The sequence below is a fragment of the Emys orbicularis genome, chromosome 9 (genome assembly GCF_028017835.1).
Source record: "Emys orbicularis isolate rEmyOrb1 chromosome 9, rEmyOrb1.hap1, whole genome shotgun sequence".
NCBI classification, from domain to species: domain Eukaryota; kingdom Metazoa; phylum Chordata; order Testudines; family Emydidae; genus Emys; species Emys orbicularis.
In genome coordinates this window covers 56,002,148-56,029,838 of record NC_088691.1, presented here as the reverse complement: position 1 = coordinate 56,029,838, position 27,691 = coordinate 56,002,148, and the positions used below count along the sequence as shown (strand labels likewise).

The 27,691-nt window shown below is 43.7% G+C and overlaps 1 protein-coding gene across 1 annotated transcript in view; it reads left to right on the top strand.

Moving 5' to 3' along the window:
• VPS8 (VPS8 subunit of CORVET complex) overlaps positions 1-27,691 on the top strand; it is a 196,342-nt gene that overhangs the window by 57,590 nt on the left and 111,061 nt on the right. The window contains exons 9-17 of the mRNA XM_065410354.1: positions 948-1,067; positions 2,353-2,409; positions 3,576-3,658; positions 6,387-6,471; positions 8,624-8,722; positions 10,521-10,610; positions 12,579-12,625; positions 25,771-25,912; positions 27,541-27,630. Of these exons, the coding sequence (XP_065266426.1) occupies positions 948-1,067; positions 2,353-2,409; positions 3,576-3,658; positions 6,387-6,471; positions 8,624-8,722; positions 10,521-10,610; positions 12,579-12,625; positions 25,771-25,912; positions 27,541-27,630 (813 nt within the window). The remainder of the gene's footprint in view (positions 1-947; positions 1,068-2,352; positions 2,410-3,575; positions 3,659-6,386; positions 6,472-8,623; positions 8,723-10,520; positions 10,611-12,578; positions 12,626-25,770; positions 25,913-27,540; positions 27,631-27,691) is intronic.

The following is a 27,691-nucleotide window of genomic DNA, read 5'->3' as shown; positions in this document are numbered from 1 at the left end:
CTTTGGCCTGGGGGCTCCTTAGATACTGAGCATGGCTAAAAACATGCTCCTCTTAATTCAGCTGCTTCACAGGCATTCTCGCTTGGGAACAGCACCCCATTGTACACATACACAGGCAATGAGACCCTCCTGTTCATTCAGTAACTCATTTTCCAGAACATAGCCACAGATTCTCCTGTAGGAATCCCCTCCCCAGACAGTGAAGTCTAGGCACAAATATCCCCTTTTTATTCCAGGGCTCCAGGCAGCCAAGCTTGTTCAGACTCCCCTTCATTCAGAGTCCTTAAAGTACCAGAGCATGTGTGCAAATTCACACCCTCTGAAGCATGAGCACAACCCCGTCTCCCTTCAGTCAGGTGCCTCTACCATAGTAGTGAGTGTAGGCAGTCATCCATTTCATCTCTTCAGGTAACCATGTCTGAGTATGCCTTCCCTGTTAATTCAGGAATCCCCTTACCCAGCCATAGATAGATACCCAAGCAACTACATGTAAGTGCAGCCCCACCTGGCTTCCCCCGTACTCCCTCTGTTCCAGGCCCTTGTGCCTTTTTTCCAGCTTTCTCTTATGCTGCTAGTCACTTGCTTTCTAACTGGGTCATCGGGACATCTGACCTAATCTGAAATGGGAGCCAAAGCTACTTTTTAAAACCATGCAGGAAAGAATACCAAACAGGGTGACTGTTAGTGAATGAAACTATCTCCAAGACAGAAGTACATTATGTTGAATGGGCATGTAAGGAAGTAGCAGGCTTGATCACTAAGCAGAGTTGTGTTGCCACAACTTTGAAAGCCTGTAAGATGCTGTGCTGCTCTCTAAACACCTCACAGTTCACTCTGGTGCAGCTAGTGTTACTTCTAGTGTGTCATGCTGTCGCGTCTTGTTTTGTGTGTTTCAAAGGTGATTGCATAATGGATAAATCATGTTTGTTTTTTCTCTCGCTCACAAGGTTATGGTGGAAAATTCTGATTTCACCCCATCACAAGTTGGCTGTCTTTTTACCTTTCTTGCCCGGCAGCTGGCTAAGCCCAACAATACACTGTTTGTAAACAGGACGCTTTTTGACCAGGTAAATGTTCCATTGTCACTGAGGGAACCTCAGCTAAATATGGAGGTTTCTGACATGCAGGTTCCACAAATAAATTGCAAATTGCACTGTAGGTTCAGGCTGTACTGAAGATCTGTTACCTGCCACATAGTGGGTGGGATACTGGCTGGGGGCTCAGTGGTTGTGATTTCAGAAACAATATGGAGAAGGCAGCACAAAAGTGCTAAAGTTTTAAATACTTGTTCTTATCTCAGCCTGCTGTGATTTATGTAATTGTGTGAGATATGGGGGAAACCTCTGCTTCTGTCCCCTCCACATGTCTCCTGAGGTGAAGACCGTGTGCAGTAACAATGTTATAGTGTCTGTTTATCTTTTATTTTTCCTCAGACCCTGGAGTCTTTCCTTGCCATGGAAAGACAGGCTTCCATCTGTTTCCTGTAGATTTTGTGTGTTTGGGGAAAGTGCAGGTGTTGGGAAGGAGAGAACCAAAATATTAATCTTTTGGCACTGGCTGCAACCCTCTCTCTGAGAACAGTAAAGGCATGCCACTAACTGTGGGATGCCAGAATAAAGGGCCCAACAGATTACCTGATTTAAGAATGTATCAACTAAGTATAATGTATATGGGTTTGTATAAGGAATGGTTTAATGTATAGCATGTTTCTGTACAGTCTGAAACCAGGATAAGCTGTACCTTACTAGGGGTTTGCACCAATGGAGCTGCATTGGTGTTGCTATACCAATTCATACAAACCCTAGAGCAGGCAAGTCTATAGCCTGATTTGGTGGGGCAACACCAATGCATAATAGTGTATTTAATGAAAGACCTCAGAGCCTTAGAGTAAGGCTGCACAAACATCTGAAAGTGGATGGGTCACTACAAAAAGTAATTTTCCCTCTGCTGATACACCTTCATGTCAACTGTTGGAAATGGCCGACGTCCACCTTGATTGCATTGACCTTGTTAGCACTACAAAAGTAATTTTCCCTCTCTTGATGTTCACCCCTTCTTGTCAACTGTTGAGAATAGGCCACTTCCACCTTAATTGAATTGGCCTTGTTAGTACTGACCCCCCACTTAGTAAGGCAACTCTCAGCTTTTCCTGTGTGTGTGTGTGTGTGTGTATATATATATATATATATAATATACTGCTTACTGTATTTTTCACTCCATGCATCTGATGAAGTGGGTTTTAGCCCACAAAAGCTTATGCCCAAATAAATTTGTTAGTCTCTAAGGTGCCACAAGGACTCCTCGTTGTTTTTTTAATATATAATGAAAATAGTCATCTTTCTCCTTGACCAGGTCCTTGAATTTCTGTGCAGCCCTGATGACGATTCCCGACACTCAGAGAGACAGCAGGTAGCAATCTTTAGAGGTGTATTTCACTATGTGTAAGAGACAAACTGATCAAAAAAGAAGTGCTAGGAATTACCAATCTCTAGAGGAGGATTAACCTGGTCAGAAGACAGAGAGAGTGACCACAGGCTGTATTGGAGCTAATGTACCAAAATGGAAACTTTCACTGGGGGGGTGGGAAGGGAGGACAGTAGCAGGGCAAAGCCAGGAGCAGTGGCAGAACAGGACCTGGAGATGGGTACTATAGATCCCATCTCCTGGGATCTGAAACAGCCCCCTAAAGAGACAGAGAGAACTTTCCTCTTGTCCCCAAATGAACCAGGGCCATCAGGACTCTTGTAATCTAGACTCCTGCAGAAAGTGTGACACACATGGAGTTAACATGGCATTTGTCTAGGTTTAACTGGGACAGTGCATTCCCTCCACACTACTACCACTGTGATATCTGGGCTCAAGTGTTTTACTTCAATTCCTATTTATGCTTCAGTCTCACTAGGCCTTACGTGTACCTAAATGTTGCCTTTTTCCTGACATGTATAGCCTGCCTATCTCTGTAGAAGAATAACGGATGCTATGGGAGAGATGGAGTTGGAGTAGAAAATGAAAATGTTCCCATTTAAAACCAGGACAAAATATGCAAATATTTAAAAGCCAGTTGAAGTTAAATCAGTGCAGCTGTCTCACTTAGACATGGCCTAAGTTCGGTTGCTTTTGTTTAATAATTAGTTTTCTGATTTGTAGCCTCTGAATTATTTTCTTTTATCATCCTTGCAGCAAGTTCTCCCTCTCCCCTGGTGGGTCATGTCTTATCGCCTTCTCTGGCGTTAAGTTAATTAATTGGGAAGATCCAGGCTACTTGGTTTTCTCTGTCATTGAATTTCCTACGTAACTCCTGTTCCCTGTTGCTAGGGTATCACTGGCAGAGAGGGTCACTCATTTTCCTGCACTTGTTTTGTGTTTGATAGCAATAGCACCATCAGGAAAATCCTAGGGAAATGTGACCTTCAAATTGATGGAGAACCAAAATTAAATACACCTGTAAACTAAAACCCAACAGTAATATTCAGTTTCTTAGGTTGTGAGCTCTTTCAGACAGGTACAGTCTTTGTTTGATCCAAGGCCGTAGGTACTACCACAAAACAAATAATAATTATTCAATATCTCTTCAGGTCCTTTTAGAACTACTGCAAGCTGGAGGGATAGTACAGTTTGAAGAGAATCGTCTCATCCCTATGGCAGAAAAAGCTGAATTGTAAGCTTTTTTTTGTTTTTACAGTGTATAATACCTGGTTTTTAAAAGTCCTCCTGTAGCCCTCTCAGCCATTCTAATCATCACTGAAGTTATGTAGTCATTCCAAGTATCTCAGTGCTGTTCTGCAGCTGTTCTTGGATTACTTTCCTCAAAACATATTCGCTTTTATTTTCTTATTGTCAGTTCGTATCTAAACTCTCGCAATCCATTTGTATTTAACGTTCTTAGTAGTACTGTCTGCAGAGCTGTGTGAACCTTCCAGAATGGAACCCAAAATCATGTGAAACTTGACTAGCTTTGAATTTAATTCTATCATGGAAAGTAAAATAGTCAAGTTTCACCTGGTCTCTGTAGGGCATATTGTAATGACTATCATGTAATGATGGGTGACTATGGAGTGGGGGGGGGGTCCCACATCCTAAAGGCATTTAGAAGCATCTGGGGATTCAGATCAGTCCTCGGGTTGCCAACCCTAAAATCAAACAGCAGACATAAACCCATCTTTCAGAGGTGCTGAGAATTTCCGCCATCTCCTTTGGCAACTTTACCCCTCCTGAAAGTATTCTTAGTCTTGCTTGGGTTCAGCCAACAAATAGCCATCCAAGCCGCAACTTCAGACATGGTGAGCTCTTTTCCCCCATACTAGGAAGGACAGAAGCACTGGAATATAAAGTTGGGTGGCATGAGTCTAATGAAGACAAGCAAGTGCTCAGTTATGCCTTTCAGTAGCACCCAGAACAGGTCACTCAAGCAATGTTGTCAGTCCCTGGTAAGGCCTGCAAATGCATCAGCGACACCAGGTGGTTAGCAGCATTGTAAAACAGTTGATAGCTCTGGGAATTAACATGGATTCCTGATCATCTTCCCTTGCCTGGAAGAGCTCAGTCAGGAAGCTGTACCAGTGCAGTTCCTCTATCATAGCCTGCTGTGAAGGCATATTGATTGGAGTCCATCAGCAGGTTTGAAGCCTAGCACACAGACAATGCTTGCTTCAGTTTGGACACTGTTTTTATGTAATTTCTTCCTGGCTTTGGAAACAAAACTCATTGTTAGATATGAAAGCTGGCCAACAGTAGCAGCACTTCATATGCCACACTCCACCATGCATTCCTCAGACAACATGTTTAGCCTAGAGTTGGCCGTATTTTGGAAATAAAAACCAGCACGCTCCTTTGCTACCCATCACTGGGTTGCCCATTTATCCTACAGTAAGACTTTCATGTTGTAGGGAGGCAGGCGGGATGAAGGTTGGACCATAGTCTTGTGACGGGGAGGACCAACTGAAGCATGGCAGTGCCTCATTCGGTGGAGCTTATCACGAGCCAAATGGGGAGGGAATGGATGAGAGTTGGAGAAGACGACTGACAGGCTCCACTCATTCTTGGGATCTATGTTGTTTATAGAGCTGGTTCCCCAAAATTACATTTTTTCAGCTCTGTAAACAGGTGTCTCATTGTTTGGGAGCGCTTTTGGTGAAAAATAGTTTTTAAGCTGAAGCTACACAAATTCAGACTAGAAATATGATGCAAATTCTTAGAACCCTGTGACATTTCGTTGTTTTTTTTATAGTTTTTTCATTTTATTTTTCAGGAATTTTGTGTTCAATTTTATCCATTTTGTCCACATGAGGGTGCTGGGTCCTGTCCCCAGGTGGGAGTTTGCTGAGTGAGCCTGCCTAGTACTCATCCTGCAGAGGTAGGCCTGGCTTCCCGCAGCGGACATTGCGACCTGATGCACAGGGTTGCAGTGCCGCTCAGGTTTGGAATGGCTGCCCCTCTGTCATGATGATGGAGGGGCAGCCAGTCCAAACATGAGTAATATTGTCACCCTGTGCAGCAGGTTGCAGCGCCTGGAGTGGGAAGCTGAGGCCCAGCCCACGGAGCAGGAGCCACTGCTGTGCTTAGTTTTTCATTGTATTTTGTTTTATGTTGTGTTTTGTTTTGTGGTCTGATTTGTGAAAAACCTGGGGCTTTCAACAGTGTTAGTACTTAACCATTGGAACAACTTACCCAGGAATGATGAGGTGGATTCTCCATTACTTACAGTTTTTAATCAAGATTGGACTTCTCTTCCTAAAAGATCTGCACTAGCTCAGCTAGAAGGTTCTGTACTTGATGCAGGAATTATTGGGTGAGAGTCTCTGACTAGGATGGAGGTCAGACTAAATGTTCATAATAGTCTCTTCTGGACTTAAAATCTATGTATCTGTGAAAAATGGCAGAAGACAGTCCTGAAAGAATTCTTTATTCTCTGACCAATAAGAAACTTTTTGAGGGGGGAAAAACTCAGATTGCTACCAAGTAATTAGTTTACTTGAGGGGTGTCAAACCAGTCTGAAGTAGCAGGGCAGAAACAGAATGCAGCTGATCATCCCTGTAATATAGCTGTTTTCCCTGCATCCTTAGTTTTCTGTCTTGGTTTCTAACCAACAGCCCAAGATAACCGTTCAGTTCCATCACAAATGATTGGAGATAATGAGCAGGTTTCTAGGGGCACTTCCACTCACAAGGGCAGCAGGGAAATATTCCTCCATGAGTATTTAGACAGGACACTTCATTAATAATGCTATTATTATTTGTAAATTACATATTTATCCCCTCATGTCTGGGCTGTGTAATTGTTTTCTGCTGCCTCAGAGCTGAGAATGAGATGGACATTCTATACTCCATTTCTTATCTGGTGTCGAAGAGCAGAGTCTTTCTAACATGGCAAACTTTCTTTATTTCAGCTACCAAATTTGTGAGTTTATGTATGAACGGGAGCATCTCTATGACAAAATCATTGATTGTTACTTACGTGATCCAGTGAGAAAGGTAGGTAAATATGTAATGCTCTAAACTTTTCCTCAGCCAAGAAGAGAGTAGCTCCTCTTTCCCTGACCCCCCTCGGCAGGTAAAACAGTTCCTGTCATCGACCTTGTACGGTTAGAACCCTCTCCTTTTCCGTCAACCCTGGGCACATGCTGGTCTACACTAGAGTGTTCAATGACCTTTGTATGTAGCAGTTAATTGTTTTATGCTGATTTTCAGTGTGTCCGCAATACCTATCCTGAATAACTGTAAGGTTTGCTCTTGCATCCATAGTAGGGCTCTTTTACACAAGTCCAGGTGAGGTGGCTGTCATTAGCTTTCTAACACCAGTGGGTCAAATTGCTTCTCAACCAACTCTTTTAAAACTCTTGAGTGCAAATTATCCAGTCCTGCTGACCCTAAATTTTTTTAACTTTAGTAGATGCTGTTTAACATCCTCCTTGTGCTTATAGTTGGAATAGAAAGTATTTAATCATTCTATTATATGAATACGTCATCCAGCTTATTTCCAAATAGAGAACAGAAATATTTATTGAATGCTTCTGCCTTGTCTGTATCATTATTGATAATGTACTCTCTTCATTTAGTTATAAACAGTTATTACAATTCCTTTTGTTCCTAATATATTTTTTTAAATCTTTTTATTATCCTTAATTTAGCTGGCCATAGATTTTTCTTCTGATACTTTCATAGATTCTATGGCCAGAAGAGGCCGTTATGATCATTTAACCTGCCTTCCTGTAATGTCTGTTTAACTTCTGATTTATATTCATTGTTATCAATTTCCTATTTTTTCCATGTGTTATAGATTATCTTTTTATTTTTTATTGTTGCTTTCACTTCACTAAACCAGGATTTTTTTAAACTGATGCAGCATTGTTAAATGATTACGGGATTTGTATTTATTGACATTTAGTAAAATGTCCTTACACTCTCAATTCTCATCTAGATTTTTTTTCCCCTCCCAGTCAGTTTTACAATTGATTTCTCTAGTGTAGTTGAGGCTTAGGTTAGTGTCCAAAAGTCACCTCCTTCCTGGGGTTCGTCTTTGTTAGCTTAAACCACAAAATAACATACATCTGAGCTTAGGCTTGCTCCTAAGTTTGGCATGCTCCCAGTGTTTCTCCCAGCAGTTCGCCTCTGTCCCTGCCCACGATTCCCTCTCCTGAGAGAGAGAGACTTCAAACCCCTCTTATTTTTTGGCTGCAATTAAGTGATCTTCCATTAGGTCAATTAAAATTACTCTGCATTTTTCTGCCCAATTTTCACACCTGACAGCAGCATGACTCAGTAGAAGAGTCTTGCAGCTTATCTCTTTTTGGAATATTAGATCTGATATTGCGAACCTCTTACAGACTTGCAGGCAGAAATCTACTTTTCTCCTTCTCCCATATAGAAGTGAAAAGAAAAGTAGATAATAGAGACAGGGAGAAGAAACAGAGGACTAGATAGAGTGATAGATGGAAGTGGGGAGGATAAAGGAGAAGTGGTATGCTGCTGAGGATGACACAGGAGAATCTTGGAGAGAATGTGAGCGCTAGAAAGTAATACAGTGGGAAGGTGGGAGCAATGACCTTCACTCTGAAGGAATACGCTCCACCCTCCTCTCATCTGTTCTCTTTGGCAAGGGGTCACATTCCATCCTCCCCCGAAGGGAAAAAGATGACTACTTGGATCTCCTCAGTTATTAGAGCAAAGCTGCTCTTTGTCAACCATCTCAGCCACTTCTTTTCACGTACAATTCTACTCCTCCTCATACTTTCCCTTTGCTCCCTTAGGAACTACTTAAGGTCAAACCATAACTGTTACCAGTAGCTGAGGTTGTCCAACTCTTCAGTCATTGGAAGTGGCGCTTCCCAAGATGGGCTAGCTCTAGTACTGCTTCTGAAGTGCACTCCTTCTGTGACTGTGTGTTTTAATTCTGTGAGCGGAGCTATTATGTTAAACCTCCCTAGCAGTTTATCTTCACCTCTAACAACCAAAGAAATCCTTAAATAACCAATTGTCCATGTTGCACAATACAATTTAGTGGTTAGTCTGAAAATGACTGTGTCCAAATAAGTGAGTTTGCAAGCTGTCACTGATGCACTTCCCAGATGAATTTTCAGATTGCTGGGACAGAACATACTATACCTTCTTACTTTATGCCTTTCAGGAAGAAGTGTTCAACTACATCCACAATATCCTATCCATTCCTGGGTACAGTGCCGAGGAGAAGCAGTCAGTGTGGCAGAAGGCTATGAAACACATTGAGGTACAGCATAGACTGAATTGCTTGTTTTTCTGAACTTAAACCAGTTTCTCCCTTATCCACCTTGTGCTTCTTTGTAGGCAAGAGAGTATTGCCTTTGAGGATGGCATAGCTGGTTTTGGTAGGGTTTGTAGAAGAGGAGTTTCCTGAAGCACTGCAAAGGGGGAGTTGATAGCTGCCATACGTTTTGTCGTGTGTGTGTATTTTCAGTGTGCATGTTTACTGTGCCTTCCATCTAAGCACTCGACAATACACGATGGGTTGGTGTCTTGTAAAGAAGATAATATCCTTATTTTACAGAGGCAAACTGAGTCAAAGAGAGGGTAAGTTAAAATCACATAGCACATCAGTGGCAAAGTCAGGAATACCACACACACATCCTGTTTCCCAGTCCCCTGCTCTAACCAATAAACAACTCTCCTTCCCCTTTTTCAAAGTTCAGTATAAACACAATTTAAAATAAAAAAAACAAAAAAGTTTGAGAAAAATTCTCAGCTATTTGTATAACACCGAAGTGGTGAATATTATTTTATTCATTTGGAGGCCAAGTTGCTGGTAAATAACTTGTTTTCAAGTTAACTTTCATCATTAAAACTATATTTCAATGACAATGTGATTATAGAGCTGAAACGCTGTTCATTCTTGGTACATTATTTTTCACAATTGTTATCTTGCAGGATGAAAAATCTCTCTCCAAAGTAAGCTAAGCAATTATCTTCCATGAGGATTAATGATGTACCGAATTTCATTTGAAAATGATCATTTTCAGTTATTTAAACTTAAACTCAAAGCTTCTAATTGTTTAACTTTGGGTAACTGTAAATATGATTCATTTTATGTGAAGCTTGGCAAAAGAAATCACTCTGACTTAGTCAAGTTGTCCATTCCTCGTCTGAAAAGAATATTTATGCCAAAGTTCTGAGTAGTTGTAAGGTAGGCTTTGCTAGAAACACGTTTTATATTGCTTTAGTAGTGGCCCACTATAATTTATGTATTGTGCTAGTCCCTGAATAGTGCTGTATCACATTCTTTCAATGCTTTTCAGGTTCCCTTGGTGCCATATTTATATGTGAATAACTTACTCTTACCAACATAAGTGCATGAGTGAAAAATTAATCTTTGTATGACCTGTGAGGACAGTATGGAATTGAGGGAAAAGTGCTCCTGAATAATTCAGAACAGAATGAATTACAATTTTCTTTGTGAATTTATCTTTTTCCCATCACCTGCCATCCTGTCTGTTTTTGTTGTAGTGATATTTCCCTGGTGAAAAACGATTCCGTTTTAGGTTCCCTAATGATGTCAGATATGATATAGAGCCTTTTTGTCACTGGTTTCAGTCCAACAGAGGCCTGTATTGATCTGAAGTTATTACTGTTTGTTTGCCAATGAATGGCCTTTGAAATTAGCTGATGGTCTTAGTCCACTTCCTGCACAACAGGAGCCACGTCACCAAAACACCTGCACAACTGGCACTAACTGGAAGTCTTGTCAGAGCGACAGGGATGGAACGCAGGCAAGAAGAGATGGTGAGATGACACCTGCAGCTCAGGATTGAGGCACATGCCTCACCAATATGAGGATTTTTGTGCTCTGTCTCTGCCTGTTCTATACCTCTTAATCTTTTTTTAATTGTTGCTTCAAAAGCATTCTTCACCCAATGGTATTCACTGTTACTACACTTCTAGATATGGTCATGTAGATTTGTAGGTATATTACAGTATGAGTGGGATCAGCATTAATGCATGATCCTGTAGTTTGTAAGACTAAAGGTAGTGTATTTTTCTCCCTCTGTCTCCAGGAGCTGCTGTTACTGAGCCCGAATAAAGCAGCAGACCTGATAGCCACTCACTTCAATGATCAGATTGAGGGAATCATTAAAAATCTTCAGGTAAAAACGTGCAAACACACTTTGGATTGAACTGTGTGTTTATAATTGAATCTTGTATTTCTCAGCATTGGCTTTGGCCATATTCATAGGGATTTTCAGAGTGGCTCAGACTAGAGGTCCATCTAGTCCAGTCTCTAACAGTGGCCAGAACCAGCTGCAACAGAGAAAAGTGTAGAAACCCCTGAATTGTGCATTTATGAAATAACTTGTTGCTGTGAGAATTTCCATCCAACCCCCTGCCTGAGGTTGTGTAGCCTGAAACAGAAAGGTATATATTCCTTCCAAACACTTCTAAATCCTTACAAATGGAACCCTTGGTGCTCTCCTATGTACAAATGTACAGCAAAGAGTCAGACTATTTCCACTAGTAAGAAGCTGCTACACCCTTCTGTGCTTGGCATCAATACATTCCATCGAAGCACTCTGAGTCCCTAAACAAGGTTTAAAAGAGCTGCTTTCCTAGCTGCCCCAAACGTAGTGCCTGCCAGGATCCATTCAAACATGCCTGTCCCTCAAGCCAATTTTATATAGACCATCTGTTCTTATCTGTCCTGCTGCTGGAGAGATACAGAACCAATCTTCATGTTTGTTGTGATAGTTATAATATTATAAATAGTTCTGCTCTTGGTTAGATTGTCCTGGTTTTTTATAAGTTTATTAGATGGTTTCAACAGCTTTTGGTTGTTTGGTACCTCAAGCTTTGCCAATTCTGGTAGATCCAGCAAATAACCTGCATTTAAGAGGTGCTCCCCATTTTTGATGACTATGATAAAGGGAAGAACACTGTTGGGGACTGTGTTGTCTATAAGACTTCCTAAAAGGGCTCAAAGGATTGACACTCCACGCAGCATTTGCTTCTGCATGAGGCCCTTAAAGTGTGTGGGTTACAGGCCTGTTTCTTAGAGCTGCTTATTCTGTCCAGAGATCCTCCCAGAGTCCAGAGCTGTTGTCACAGTAGTGTGGCAGCAAGGTTTATCCACTCCTTGGTAAGACCACTGCTGAAATACTGTGTTCAAAACTGGTGTCTTGGTTTCTAAAAAGATGCTAAAAATTGAGAGCTGCAAGAGTGATTAAAAGTCTGGAAAACAGTCTTATGGTAAAAAAAACTTAAGGAGTCCAATCTATTTCTCTTATCTAAGAGAAGGTTCAGAGTTGATGGGTCTGTAATTACCCACCCAGGAAAAAGGTATCTAACAATGGAGAGCTCTTTAATCTAGCAGACAAAGGCATAGTGCAATCCAAAGAGGGGGAAGTTGAAGCTAGACAAATTCAAACTGTAAATAAGTTGTTAACTAAAGATGAATGACTTTCCAAGGATGCTCTAGTTCAGCCACAAGTTACGGTTCTAGATGTAGGAATCACTGGGTAAAATTCTATAGCCTGTGAAGGTCAGACTAGAACAGGGGTTCTCAAACTGGGGGTCGGGACCCCTCGGGGTCGGAAGGTTATTATATGGGGGGGTCGCGAGCTGTCCGCCTCCACCCCAAACCCCGCTTTGCATCCAGCATTTATAATGGGGTTAAATATATAAAAAAGTGTTTTTAATATATAAGGGGGGGTCGCACTCAGAGGCTTGCTGTGTGAAAGGGGTCACCAGTACAAAAGTTTGAGAAATATTGAACTAGATCATAATCTCTTTTGGCCTTAAAATGTATCGATCTATGAACCTCAGATTGCTTCACTTGACAGCACAGCTGCAGGGTTTCAAAGACTGGATGGCTAGCACTTGTTCATAACAATCATGTAGTCCTTTTACAATCCAAAAAACAACCACTAGGCTAGGAGGAATTATACCAAGTGAAACTGGTTTAGGAGATTTGCTCAAGGCAGAGGCTCTGGCTAGACTCTTCATGAGCATCAGTCCCATAAGAGTGAATAGTATTTCTTTCAATGGGTATAACTTCAGACAACTCTGAACCAGATTATTATGTTAAAATATTTTTTTGTTTTGTTTTTCCTACTATTCAGGACCAGTTCTTGCTTTTCCAGTTTTTGAGAAGTCTCCTTGACCCAAGGTATGTAAGTAAATTGGATAGTTTATCACTTACTGCTCAAAATCATAACTCTTTAGTTAAAATATACTGCTGTAAACACATGTATAAATGCATAAACTTACACATGACCATAAAACATTGTAGGGCAGGGGTAGGCAACCTATGCCGAAGGCGGCACGCAAGCTGATTTTCAGTGGCACTCACACTGCCTGGGTCCTGGCCACTGGTCCAGGGGACTCTGCATTTTAATTTAATTTTAAATGAAGCTTCTTAAACATTTTAAAAACCTTATTTACTTTACATACAACAATAGTTTAGTTATATATTATAGACTTTTAGAAAGAGACCTTCTAAAAACGTTAAAATGTATTACTGGCACGTGAAACCTTAAATTAGAGTGAATAAATGAAGACTCGGCACACCACTTCTGAAAGGTTGCCGACCCCTGTTGTAGGGTATAATCCTGCTTTGACATGAGAATGAACCAGATGAGTTAACAAGGTTTTTCCATCCCAGGTCTTTAAGATTCTGTGGGGGTTTTTTGTTTGTTTTCACATTACACAAAAAATTGCAGACCCTTGCATTATGAAGGCAGAGAAGGAGCTAATACAGATCCAAAGAGAAGCAAGAAATTGATTAGCTGAGCTCAGCTGTAGCTGTTGCTATAAAAAGCTCTCTCTTCTGAAGACAAAGTTATTCTCCTTGAGATAGGAGCTAAAGTCTCTGCACACCACAGGAGACTGAGAGTGTCTGGGCCAATCAAGATAGATACACTTGATAGATAAAAGGTACCTCTGCTCACTATGACTGGGTTTTTACATTGGGATTGCTATACGCTAACCTCATGCTGGTGAGCCTATCCCAGAAAGGCCTGAGTGTGGCTTCTTAAAGGGGTAGGGCCAGTTAGGGAGTGACTATCAGTTGAGATGTCCGTGGTATGAGTCTCTCCCTGCATTAAACTGTATTGTGCAGTTACTATAGTGGTTCCATAGGAAAAGAGGTGAAATGAGCACAGGGACAAATTTTTCTGAAAACTTGCTTTGCCTGTTTTTCTCTTCTGATTACCAGTAGTCTAAGCTTCTGCTATTGTTCTCTAAGAATCCACAAATTTGTCAGTTACTTTGAGGTGCCCAGAACCGAACACACAATCCTGTACAGTGATAATTCTCAGTTCAGACATTTTCAGTATGAGCATCTGTGTGCTCTAGATGTTTGGCTTACATATTGATTACTGCTAGGTGTTACTGCCAGCTGGATTTTGAATTTGGCTGTGTTTATGCTACAGTATCACCATCAGATTATTGTGATAAATGAGCCCCAATGAAAGGAGAAATTGCACTGGACTTCAATATTTTTCTTGTCAACAGAAATAGGCTTCATAAATCTCCAGGTAATAAACTCATCCAATTTAGCCCTGAAATAGTTAGGAAGTGGCCACTTCCCTCTTTGGCTAGGTCTACACTGCAGCGGGGGTCCGACCTAAGATACGCAACTTCAGCTACGTGAATACCGTAGCTGAAGTTGCGTATTTTAGGTCGGCTTACCTAGCGGTGAGGACGCGGGAAAGTCGACCGCTGCCGCCGACTCCGCTGCCGCCTCCTGCCGAGGTGGATTTCCGGAGTTGACGGCAGAGCGATCAGGGATCGATTTTACCGCGTCTTCACTAGACGCGGTAAGTCGATCCCCGATAGACCGATTGCTACCCGCCGGATCGGCGGGTAGTGAAGACAAAGCCTTAGTCTGATCATAAGCATATACATCACACTATGTGTTCAAACCATCAACAGGAAGTCACTCTTAAAAGCATAATATAAACTTTTGAATCTGACTGTACAAAATATCTCTACTTCCTGTACAGGACTGACATTCAACAAGCCACAGTCAGTCCACAGTCTGCCTCTTTGCACTACCTGAATTCCTGCAGCGTTCACATTAGTACAACATGGCTGTGAATGTGAATAAAGTCCATTTGATTCTCTCAGGGCTTCAGCAATATTGCTGGGGGTCCAAAATAATAGAATTAAATGGATATAATGGATTGATTGCACATGCCAAAATGATCAATAAGGAAAACATAAGTGGGACTCTGTGTGCAGAAGAATGATCCTTAATAGAATTTAAATGAGCCCAGTGAACTCATTTTTGCAACAATCACTACAGAGCAAAGGAGGTGGAAGCCCAAGAATTCAGTCACTTTATTGACAATTATCAGGGGGTAGCCGTGTTAGTCTGTATCTACAAAAACAACAAGGAGTCTGGTGGCACCTTAAAGACTAACAGATTTATTTGGGCATAAGCTTTCGTGGGTAAAAACCTCACTTCTGAGGTTTTTACCCACGAAAGCTTATGCCCAAATAAATCTGTTAGTCTTTAAGGTGCCACCAGACTCCTTGTTGTTTTTATTGACAATATTCCCCTGACCTGTCCTATTCTTAAGAAATTCTCTCTCAAGAGACCTTAGATTATTGGAGTAGTTTATTATTCATAACACACAAGCTCCTACTGACTATGTTGTGTTGCCAGTGCTGTGGATTTGTGTGTTTGTGTGTAATGGGGACATACTTCAAAATGAGCTTTAGCAATATAATTTGTTTGCACTTTATAAAATAGTGAAACTTTTTTCACAGTAGTTTGTAAATTGATTTGGTTTATTTACTTCAAAAGGCCTAATCTGCAAGGTTATAACTTAATTTCACAGCTGCTGAACAGTCAAAGAACATCTACAACAGCTTATTTTAAAAAAAAAAATTTTTTTAATGTCCAATCTTTGTAGCATGTCAGAAGGAAGAACCATGATTCAAGCCCCTTCAAAAACATGTGTCTTTCTCCAATCCGTATGAATGTTTATATCCTCTTTCAGGCAGAGGTTTTATTAAAACAGAGATTCCTAGAGGAACAAATGAGTTTAATGTCTCAACTACAAATGTTTTTGTGGCAGCACATGAGACTAGATTCATCCCCCTGATGTAACTACACTGAAGTTAGGGGAAATACATAAGAGATTAATCTGGCCCATTTAATTTAGCTAGAGTTTTATTTTAAAATAGGGGCATGGGGGTTAATAGAAATTGCCATGGGAAATTTAAAACCCAGTGCCCTTGTGTCCATGACTGATAAGCAATGATGGAAAATAGAGCAAAGTGTATATTGCTACAGTTCTCTTATCAAAGCTTTTATTATATTTTCATTTTCATTTTCATTTCCATTTCCTGATCACTTCCCAGGAGAGTGTGTTTCCATTGCAAACAAGTGTAATGAAATCCATTCATTTGTGATGTGTGTTTGGGTGATGTACCTGCAGTGCCTGTTGTTTTTACCAGAACAAAGTGCTGAGAAGCATGAACAAATTTATATCTAAATTTAGGACAGAATTATAAAATCATAGACATGTAGGGCTGGAAGGGACCTTGAGACCTCACCTAGTCCACCCCTCCCCCCATGCTGAGGCAGAGGGGCTGGACTATATTTACATGCTGTGTTAAGTAGTTTTACAGTCTTAACAGAGTAATCAGCTCAACATGGCTTGGTGTGTGCAGCAAGCCTCTGGCCCAGAGATCTGTGGGAAGGTTGCTGGGGGTACCCGTTCCCTTTAAAGAAGGCAGAATCATGCCAAGTGGGGTGATCTCTATCTTCTTCAGCATACTCTTCTTGCCATGGATACTCCATTGTGGTGACCCCCTATGTGTACATCCCTTTTTGGATACATGCTTCTCCTATGTACAGGGGGTCTCCTATATACATTGGGGTTGCATTCTTGAAAAGGGTGATGGATACCAAAACGACATATACCGGGGAATTTTTCCCCAAAGAAATAACGGAATAAGAGGAGGATGTGTTCACAACTGCACCACACTCGTCTACGACAATGCTCTTTTCACCTAAACACTGTACCTTTTTACAGTGACAGGTTCTACAGTACACATTTTACACATAAAACATTGAATAAAATAATGTGGAATCCTACTAACGCCGTTCAAACACAGAAAATTTTAATACAGTATAAAACAGCGTCAATTACACTAAATTTAGGTAGGAGTGGAGGCTGGGTTTACTTTGGCTGGCTTTTCCATGGCTGGCTTTTTGGTTGCAGAAGTCTTAAAAAAGGATTTTATCGACATCTGCTCTCCTGCATGAATCTTTGAACGATAGATCTCCCTGTAGCAAGCCACTGCATCATTGAGAGCCCTGGAGACTTTGGCAGACCGTTCACGAAAAGGATCACTGCTCTGTATGATTTCCGTCATCTCATCCAGCAATCCAAAGAAACGGGAGAGATTCTTTGTCGTCAGACTCCGGCTTCCTGCCCTGTGTCATCGTCATCATCGTCCTTGCTTTCTTCGGATATCTCTTGTTGGTCCAGCTCAATCAGTTCCTCATTTGTCAGTTGCTGAGCGTGAAACTCCAACAACTCCTGTACATCGTCCTCCACCTCCTCGAAGCCGACTTCCTTCGGCAACATGACAAATTCTTGCTCGAGAGCAGGAACGGCATCAAATCCCACAAAGCTGTGGCCAACATCTGGCCATGCACGGTGCCAAACGCCGTTCATACATTGTGAAGTGACCTCTTCCCATGACACGTCAATGTTTTCCATGCCGTTCAAGATGTTCTAGGACTTCCAAAACTCCTTTACACTGGGCTTTCCTTCACCTGCCATCTCCTTAATCAGCATGGAGAACGTCCTCCATAGGTAATAACCTTGAATGTGGCCATTACACCCTGGTCCATAGGCTGCAGCAATGATGTGGTGTTGGGTGGCAAAAATAGGACCTTGATGTTCGGGCAGAGGGCTTCGTAGTTCAGTTCATGGGCACTTGCATTATCCAGCAGAAGGAGAACCTTAAATGCCAAATTTTCCTTCTGACAGTAAACCTTAAATTTAGGAACAGCATGGTCTACAAACCACTCACGGAAAATTTTGCATGTCCTCCAGGACTTTCTGTTCGACTTCCAAATTACGGGGAGACGAGACTTGACGTAGCCCCTCATTGCTCTTGGGTTTTCACTGTGGTAGATAAGCATGGGCTTCAACTTGTAATCGCCTTCTGCATTTCCCCCAAGCAGAAGGGTTAAGCGGTCTTTTGAGGCTTTGAACCTAGGAGCAGTCTTCTCGTCACGAGAAATATAAGTCCTTGTTGGCATCTTCTTCCAGTAAAGGCCTGTCTCGTCAACGTTAAAAACTTGTTTTGCAAAGTAGCCACCTTCCGAAACAATTGTGTTTAGCTGCGTAGGAAACATTTCAGCTGCTTCTTCATCCACAGTAGCTGCTTCTCCTGTGAGTTTTACATTATGTAGATTGGCGCACATCTGAAATCTGTGGAACCACCCACAACTAGCATTGAAGGTCTCCTTTTCTGCTGTTGAGCTCTCTCTCCCTCTCTTTCCTTTAAATCGTTATACAAGCTTTTGGCCTTCTCCTGAATCAAGCTTAAACTCACGGGCATCTTCTTTTCGTGGAGGTCATCAATCCAGTCAGCCAGCAAGCATTCAATTTTCTCCATTGTACTGCTGCTTTGTTTCATTATCTTCCTTGATGACAGTTATGTAGCACTTCTAGCCCTTTCACGAATTCAATCAGCACCCTTAAAAATTGAGCGTACCGTCGAACCAGGCAAACCGACAATACGAGCAATGTCGGCTGCACACTCACCTCTTTCAATACACTTTATAACATCTAATTTCACTTCTAATGTTACACTTTTGCGTTGCCTCTTAGACACAAGCGCACCTTTAACACTTTGAATGTGTTTTGCACTCATGATGGGTACAGGACAGTACTGTACTTGGGGCCGCCCTGCCTCTTCCTGCCTAGTTCCACCCTCTCCTCCGAGCGCCCCGTCCCCACTCCTCCCCCTCCTCCCCGTGCTTCCTGAACGCCACCTAACAGCTGATCACGGCATTCAGTAGGCACTGGGAGGGAGGGGGAGGAGTTGATCGGTGGCCCTGTGGGCTGCCAGCAGACACAGCTACAGTACTGTACTGTACAATAGGGGAACATGTTCCAATTCATGTCAGTGCCGATCCATGCAAATGACACATATGCAGATCAGGACCAGCATGAATTGGAACACGTTCCTCTATTGATGAGCGATGGGTATCCGAAACAACGGATAAGGGAGAGACTTATACTGGGGACCCCTGTATTGCCCTACTGTATGTCCTTTTCCTCCGCGCATGTTCCCTCTTCAGTGTGCAGAGGCGGTCAAAAAAGCAAACAGGATGTTAGGAATCATTAAAAAGGGGATAGAGAATAAGACTGAGAATATATTATTGCCCTTATATAAATCGATGGTACGCCCTCATCTCGAATACTGCGTACAGATGTGGTCTCCTCATCTCAAAAAAGATATACTGGCACTAGAAAAGGTTCAGAAAAGGGCAACTAAAATGATTAAGGGTTTGGAACGGGTCCCATATGAGGAGAGATTAAAGAGGCTAGTACTCTTCAGCTTGGAAAAGAGGAGACTAAGGGGGGATATGATAGAGGTATATAAAATCATGAGTGATGTGGAGAAAGTGGATAAGGAAAAGTTATTTACTTATTCCCATAATACAAGAACTAGGTGTCATCAAATGAAATTAATAGGCAGCAGGTTTAAAACAAATAAAAGGAAGTTCTTCTTCACGCAGCGCACAGTCAACTTGTGGAACTCCTTACCTGAGGAGGTTGTGAAGGCTAGGACTATAACAGAGTTTAAAAGAGAACTGGATAAATTCATGGTGGTTAAGTCCATTAATGGCTATTAGCCAGGACGGGTAAGGAATGGTGTCCCTAGCCTCTGTCTGTCAGAGGGTGGAGATGGATGGCAGGAGAGAGATCACTTGATCATTGCCTGTTAGGTTCACTCCCTCTGGGGCACCTGGCATTGGCCACTGTCGGTAGACAGGATACTGGGCTAGATGGACCTTTGGTCTGACCCGGTACGGCCTTTCTTATGTTCTCCCTGGAATTGATTCTGAACTCACTTACTATAGTTTTGCACAGCTTTATAATCCTTTTTTTTTTTTTTTCTGGCATGCAATTGATCACCTTGGATTGATGGGTACCAGCACTCATAGAAAGTTGTTACTCAGCTCTAACTATGCCAAAACCCAGTGGTCCTTCCCTATTCCTTTTCATGGATCCTTAAGGAAAGAAGTCAGCTTCCTCTCAAGGTTGGGAGTCAGATAACAAGTGCCAGCATCACTTCCAGAAAACGTGTTTATTCCTGTTTTCTTAGGGTCTGTATCCCATTCTTGAACCTTGAAGGCAGAACTGGTACCTCTGGAGAATTGATACTGGGACGCTTCCCAGGGGTTCTCAGAGCTGTGAGGCACCTTGCTACCACCTGCCCTTATCATGAGGAGCCCTTGTTAGTGCCTACTGTGGGTCAGCTCTCCAGCTCCATTGGCCATGGGCAACATAAGCTCACCTACCCAGTGCCCGCTGTCTCTCTACAGGTTATCAATAGGCACACTCCAACCCCCGAGCCCTCCAAGTGTAGGAGTGTCCAGCCCCGATCCACTAGACATTCGCAGTATTAACAGATCCTCAGCTTCCAAAGAAAGGGTACACCCCATCTTACCAGTTCCACTTCATTGACGGCTGGACCTCCGGACAGTATGTGTAGGAGTCCCATTCTCGAGGCCCCAACTGTCACTGTTTCATTGCAGACATATCAGTCCCTGTAAGAGCTCTCTTTACACATCAGTGTGAGGGAACTGAGGGTGGTGAGCCTAGCCTGCCAGGTGTTCCAACTCCACTTGGAGGGCAACTGTGTTCTGTGTAAGGACCGACACACAACAACAGTGTTTTACATAAACAGGTAGGACGGAGTGCACTCCTCTCCCCAGGAATGCCAGGAAGTTCTTTGTCTATGGGAATTCCGCATAGCCCACTTGATCCACCTTGAAGCTTCCTACCTTCTGGGGTCGCAGAACAAGTTAACAGATCATCTCAGCAGATCCTTTTCCAACCATCATGAGTGGTCCGTTCGCCCAGACATCATGAGCACCATTTTCCAGAGGTGGGGAACTCCCTAGGTAGACCTGTTCGCGACAAAGCACGACAAGAAGTGTCTTCAGTTCTGCTTCTTCCTAGGTCACAGCCCAGGCACGCTCATAGATGCCTTTCTACTCTCTTAGACGGTCCATCTCTTCTACGTGTTCTCTCACATCCCTCTCATACACAGAGTCCTGCTGAAGGTCAGAAGGGACAAGGACATGCCTTATCCTGATAGCTCCAGCCCAGCCACATCAGCACTGGTTCACCACCCTCCTAGATCTCTTGGTGGACAGGCCAATCAGCCTGCCCCTGTTTCCAGACCTGATCTCTCAGGACAATCTGTGTCATCTGAACCTCAAGTCCCTTCATCTCATGGCGTGGAAGCTCCATGGCTGAATCCCACAGAACTGGCATGCTCTGAGCCGGTTTGCAGGGTGCTTTTAGGGAGCAGGAAACTGTCCACTAGAACCACTTACCTGGCAAAGTGGAAGAGATTCTCGATCTCGTCAGCACAAAAGGCGGTTTTGCCTACTCAGTCAACACTGCCTTTAATCCTAGATTACCTACTCCACTTGAAACAGCAAGGCCTAACAGTATCATCTGTTAGGGTCCATCTAGCTGCGGTCTCAGCCTTTCACCCATGGGTGAACAGCTTCTCAAACTCGATCAGTGGCTGTTTCCTTAAAGATTGGAGGGCTATACCCCCAGGTATGCACACGACTCTCTCTCTCTGGGACCTCAACTTGGTGTTTGCAAGGCTAACAGGATCCCCATTTGAACCGCTGGCAACATGCTTTCTGCTCCACCTGTCCTGGAAGATGGCTTTCCTGGTCACCATTACTTCTGCCAGAAGGGTCTCAGAGATCCGAGCTCTGACTTTAGAACCACCGTACATAGTTTTCTTCGAGACAAGATTCAGCTGTGGCCACACCCGGCCTTCATGCCAAAGGTGATCTCACAATTCCATAGTAACCACGATATCTTCCTACCTGTCTTCTATCAGAAGCCACAGGCTAACAGGGAAGAACAGAGACTTTGCTTGCTAGATGTTAGGTGTGCACTAGCCTTTTACAGAGAAAGGACTAAACCCTTTCCGAAATCCACTCAACTTTTCGTAACTATTGCAGACAGAATGAAAGGCCTGCCAATCTCGGCCCAGAGAATTTCGTTGTGGATCAGTGCCTGTATCTGCACATACTATGACCTACGGATGGTCCCAGCTCCTCCACTGACAGCCCATTCTACAGCAGCAGCGTTCGTGGCACAAGTCCCGATTCAGGACATATGTAGAGTGGCAACATAGTCGTCAGTCCACACTTTCGCATCCCACTACGCCAGTGGTCCCCAAATGTTTTACCTCGCGCCTCCCCCATACCCTGTCTGTGCTCCCCCCCCCCAGAGCTGAGACAGGAGAAGGGCCATAGCTCCGGGTGGCGGGGGACACGGACAGGAGTAAGGAGGCCACACCTGGGGGCGGGGCCAGGACCAGAGCTGGGGCCAGCGGCCAGTGCCCCAGGGGCAGAGACGGGTGGTGCTCCCTCCCCACTCCCGTGGGGGCGTGCCCGTGCCCCAGCCACACCCCCCTGAGTGTTCCTCCGTGCCCCTCTGGGGGGGGGGGTGCCCCACAGTTTGGGGACCTCTGCTCTACCCATCACCCAGAAGCTAGAGATGATGTGGGTTTCAGCCAAGTGCTGTTACAGTCCATCTGCCAATGAACTCCGAACCCTCCCTGCACAACTGCTTGGGAGTCACCTACATTGGAATGTACATGAGCAAGCACTCAAAGAAGAAAAAATCCTTACTAACCTTCCATAACTCTTGTTCTTCAAGATGTGTTCCTCGTGTCCATTCCAAACCCTCCTCCCCCTTCTTGCTCCTCTGTCAGACTTAACTGGCAAGAAGGAACTGAGGGGGCAGCATGTCATCGGGGCCCTATGTACGGGCGCTATGGGGGTGCAACTCCAGAGGGCACCAGAGTTGACCCAACATACCACTGAGGGAAAAACTTTCTAGTGGCGGTGCTCAGGGCGAGCACACACTTACATTGGCATCGACATGAGCAACACACCTCAAAGAACATCAGTTACGGAAAGTCAGTAACCATTTTTTATGCCCCCTACACCATCTATGGCAGACTATTTTAAGCTCTTCCAAGACCTTATGAAGAGGATGGCAGATACCTTGCAAATACCTCTAGAGGAGGAAAGAGACATACACCATAAGCTGCTGGATATTTTACATACATCCTATTCCTCGAGCATAGCCCTCCCTATCACTGAGGTGCTTTTGAATCCATGCTGCTAAGCTCATATGGCAAATGCCAGCATTGGCCACACCAACATGCAAAAGGGCCAATAAAAATACTATGTATTCCCCCCAAGGGTACGGAATGTCTTTTCTCCCACCCTCCACCTAATTCCATCATGATTGACGCAGTGAATTCCCGTGGCCGCCAACATCCTTCCAAATCAACCCCTTATGATAGGAATTGGAAGCAGCTTGACTTATCTGGGAGGAAGGCCCACTCTTCTGCTACTTCACAATTCAGAATTTCAAACTCCAAGGCCTTAATGGCAAAGTACAACTGTCAAGGTTCCTTCCCCACTCTGAACTTTAGGGTACAGATGTGGGGGCCTGCATGAAAACTTCTAAGCTTAACTACCAGCTTAGATCTGGTCCGCTGCCACCACTCCCAATGTGCTAATTCCCTTCCCTGGGTAGCCTTGAGAGACTCTTTACCAATTCCCTGGTGAATACAGATCCAAACCCCTTGGATCTTAAAACAAGGAGAAATTAACCATCCCCCCTCCTTTCTCCCACCAACTCCTGGTGGATCAAGATCCAACCCCCTTGGATCTAAAAACAAGGAAAAATTAATCAGGTTCTTAAAAAGAAGGCTTTTAATTAAAGAAAAAGGTCAACATCATCTCTGTAAAATCAGGATGGAAAATAACTTTACAGGGTAATCAAACTTAAAGAGCCCAGAGGACCCCCCTCTAGCCTTAGGTTCAAAGTTACAGCAAACAGAGGTAAACACTCTAGCAAAAAGGTACATTTACAAGTTGAGAAAACAAAGATGAAAACTAACACGCCTTGCCTGGCTGTTTACTTACAAGTTTGAAATATGAGAGACTTGTTAAGAAAGATTTGGAGAGCCTGGATTGATGTCTGGTCCCTCTTAGTCCCAAGAGCGAACTCCCCCCAAAACAAAGAGCACAAACAAAAGCCTTCCCCGCACCAAGATTTGAAAGTATCTTGTCCCCTTATTGGTCCTTTGGGTCAGGTGTCAGCCAGGTTACCTGAGCTTCTTAACCCTTTACAGGTAAAAGGATTTTGGAGTCTCTGGCCAGGAGGGATTTTATAGTATTGTACACAGGAGGGCTGTTACCCTTCCCTTTATAGTTATGACAACAACTATATGAACTATGCCAAATTTAACATTTTTATTGACCATCCATGGAGTCACAACGAGAACAATTCCAAACCATTATCAGTGAGGAGCAGTTAGTGGCCAAAACAACACTTCAGACAACACTTGATTCGGCTGATACAGCGGCCCATTCCATCTCAACGGCAGTTGTGATGCGGCGAGCTTCATGGTTGAATCTTTCAGGTTTCCTGAAGGAGGTTCAGACAACGGTTGAAGACCTCTCCTTCGAAGGCTCTAAGTTGTTTGCTGAGAAGACCGATGCCTCACTTGACATGCTTAAGGACTTCAAAGCCTCACTTCGGTCCCTGGGGATTTATATGCCTGGACAAAAACGAAAATGTCTTCTCACAAACCATGTACACCACAGTTTCTGCCACACCGCTATTATGAACCACAGACAAAATTTTCAAATTTCAGAGATGCAAACAATCAGTCATATGTCAGTTGAGAACACAGAAGGGAAGCTCTGCGACAGTCACAGCCCACAGACACTTGCTCAGTCTGGAGGTCTCTGCATCTCCCCAGTCAGTGGAGACAACTCCAAGTGTGGTCGCTCTTCAGTGCACAGGATAGGCAGATGACAGGATTGTCTTCTCTGATCAGAGATATGGGGGGGGGAGTAAATCCAGGGTAGTCCTCCAAACCCCTTAACTCCCTCCATCTCTATGGTAAAAAGGTTCTAGGTCCTGTCTCATGTTTTCAGAGGTCCTAACTTGGTTAACAATTCTGCTAAGAGAGCCAGAAAAGAATCCAGCTCAGACTCCCACAGCTGCAATGGCTCTGCAATGCCAAAAGTAGTACAAGTATTTTTGGTCAGAATCTAGGTAGGTATTACTCCAAGTACACATGGAAAGCAAACCGATAAATAAGTTGCCACTTCTACATCATAGTATTTCTAATCATAACCACACTATGAGAGCTGTAGCCAAATAAGGTCCTTTTACCTGTGCTGCGCAGTGCATACTCATCCTAGAGTGCACTGCTATGCTCTACCACCTGCACCAATGACTTCCTGTCCTCTTTTCCACTTCCACTCCCTTCTGCTGGCTTGGACCACTTACTTCACAGTTCCGCTACATGTGTACATGTTCACTATGAGGACAATAATCTGGAATTCAGTAACTAGGGAATGAGCAGATCTTCATTGCCATTCATGTTCTTATCCTGCCCTTGCCACTCTAGTGACTGACCACCTTCTGGTTCTGCACTAAGTGATGTGGCTAACATCTGTCACCTGTGTTTTTTCTCTTTCCTTTCCAACTACTAATTTTTTATTTCTTTCATGGCTGCTGTGTGTGTGTGTGTGTGTTTACTGAAGGCAGGTCGAACAAGTGTGATGTGTAATTGGAACAGAAAGTAGAGGTAGCTCTTGTTTCCTGGGGAGCTTGTTCCACATGTGGGACCAGGCCCTGAGGAAAGCTTCATCTCTGGCACAGATGAGCTTTACGTTTGGGATGGACAGTTTCAGTGTGTCTGAGGAGTGGAGTTATTGACCCTGGTCTTCATCCTGGAGCTTCAGGTGACCTTTTAGGTATTCTGGGCTCAAACCACAGAACTTCTTGGGAAGGGCAGAGCTCTTGAATTTGACACTGTTCTGTAGGGGAGCCATTATAGAGGGCAGCTGTTCTTCAGGTTTAGTTCTAGGTTTGTAACCTATATTTTGTCGGCTGCGTGCAGCCTTTTACTTTAATCTAACATGTCTACTGCTTGAATGAGATACAATAGCAATTAAAATTCCTGTCTGTGTTCCAGGGAAGGTATCAATCAGGACATGCTACAGATATCTCCCTGTGTCACTGAACAGTTCATTGAGTTGTTGTGTCACTACAATCCTGACCAGGTTTTAGAGACACTGCAGGTTCTGGAGTTCTACAGACTGGAAGAGACCATTCAGGTAAGGCTGGTACACTGTGAGTGCTCATCCACATTCGGTCAGATTTTAGTAAAGGTGTTTAAACTTAGTTAAATGCAGTTCCTGTCAAATGAATTTCTGTCATGGTTTAGGCAGTCAGCATGGACAGGACAAACAGAGCTATGCTCCAGTCTAAGTCACAATTATATTAGCCCAGTTCTTAATTGTCATTCTCACATGGTTAGGAAATAAAGAAAAATTGGGAAACATTGTAAAATCTGATTCTAACATGCTTTGACCCTATTCATGATGTTGCCTGTGTGGTGTGAGAGAACAGTTTAGCTGCTGCTGTATTTAAAACTTAATTTACTAATTTCCAAATTCAGTTCTCAGCTCATTGAGGAGAGGATCTAAGTCTTCAGAATGGAATTTTTACCTCTGTCATTTGGTTAGATCAGGGGTGGGCAAACTTTTTGGCCCGAGGGCCACATCGGGGAATAGAAGTTGTATGGCGGGCCATGAATGCTCACAAAATTGGGGTTGGGGTTCAGGAGGGGGTGTGGGCTCTGGGGTGGGGCTGGGGATGAGGAGTTTGGGGTGTAGGAGGGTGCTCTGGGCTGGAACCGAGGGATTCTGAGGGTGGGAGGGGGATCAGGGCTCAGGCAGGGGTGTGGGAAGGGGTGCAGGTTCCGGCCGGGGGTGCAGGCTCTGGGGTGGGGCTGGGGATGAGAGGTTTGGGGTGCAGGAGGGTGCTCTGGGTTGGGATTGAGGGGTTTGGAGAGCAGGAGGGGAATCAGGGCTGGGGCAGGGGGTTGGGGCATGGGGAGAGGCTTAGTGGGTGCAGGCTCTGAACGGCGCTTACCTCAAGTGGCTCCCGGAAGCAGTGGCATGTCCCTTCTCTGGCTCCTATGCGGAGGTGCGGCCAGGTGCCTCTGCACGCTGCCTCATCTGCAGGCACCGCCCCTGCAGCTCCCATTGGAGTGCGTAGGAGCTGGAGCGGGGCCATGCCGTGACTTCCAGGAGCCGCCTGATGCGGCCCCGACCCAGTGCTCCGGCCAGAGCAAGCCCTGGCTGGAGCGCCAGAGCAGGGCCGAGCCATGTTTTCCCATCCCTGGGTTAGATCCTGTGTAAAGCGGTTCTTTTAGGGAATGTCATTCAAGCCAGTACAGTCAGATTGCAGTCTGTTTCATATATAAACATACAAACATTCACATTCTAATGGCAGTATGTGGAGTTTCCTTTACATGTAACTAGGTTATGCGAATAGAGCTCTCTATTGTGACTGGTAAAAGCGTGGGAAGGTGCTTGAAACCATAAGAGACTGGTACTTCCGTAGGCAGCACTTCCAGCACTTTACTGCTGGTAGAGATTCTTATTGACCTGTATTTGATTGATTGATTATTATGGCTCATAATCTTTCCTTGATTTTGATTTTTGTTTGTTTCTGTTTAAGCTTTGAATTCCCTTTTTAATAGTTATAGTGTGTGATTAGGAATGAAGACACTCCATCCAGTGTGAAAATGTCTGTGTGCCTCAGATGGGTAATATCCAGGATCATGAGCACATGGATGCACGGGAGATGTGAAGTCCACTCTGACTAATGCAATCACTCCATTCTATCTAACAACAGAAACAGTAGATTCTTTAAAATAGACTCTTTTTTCGCCCAGATTACCCAGAAACACCTGCTCCATGAAGCTTCCTCCTACCTGCTGGAGAAGAAAGGAGATGTTCATGGTGCCTTCCTAGTAATGCTTGAGGTATAGTAAACTGAGGTCCTGTATTCAAAAGCTGAACACTTCTGCTAAAATGATCAGCAGC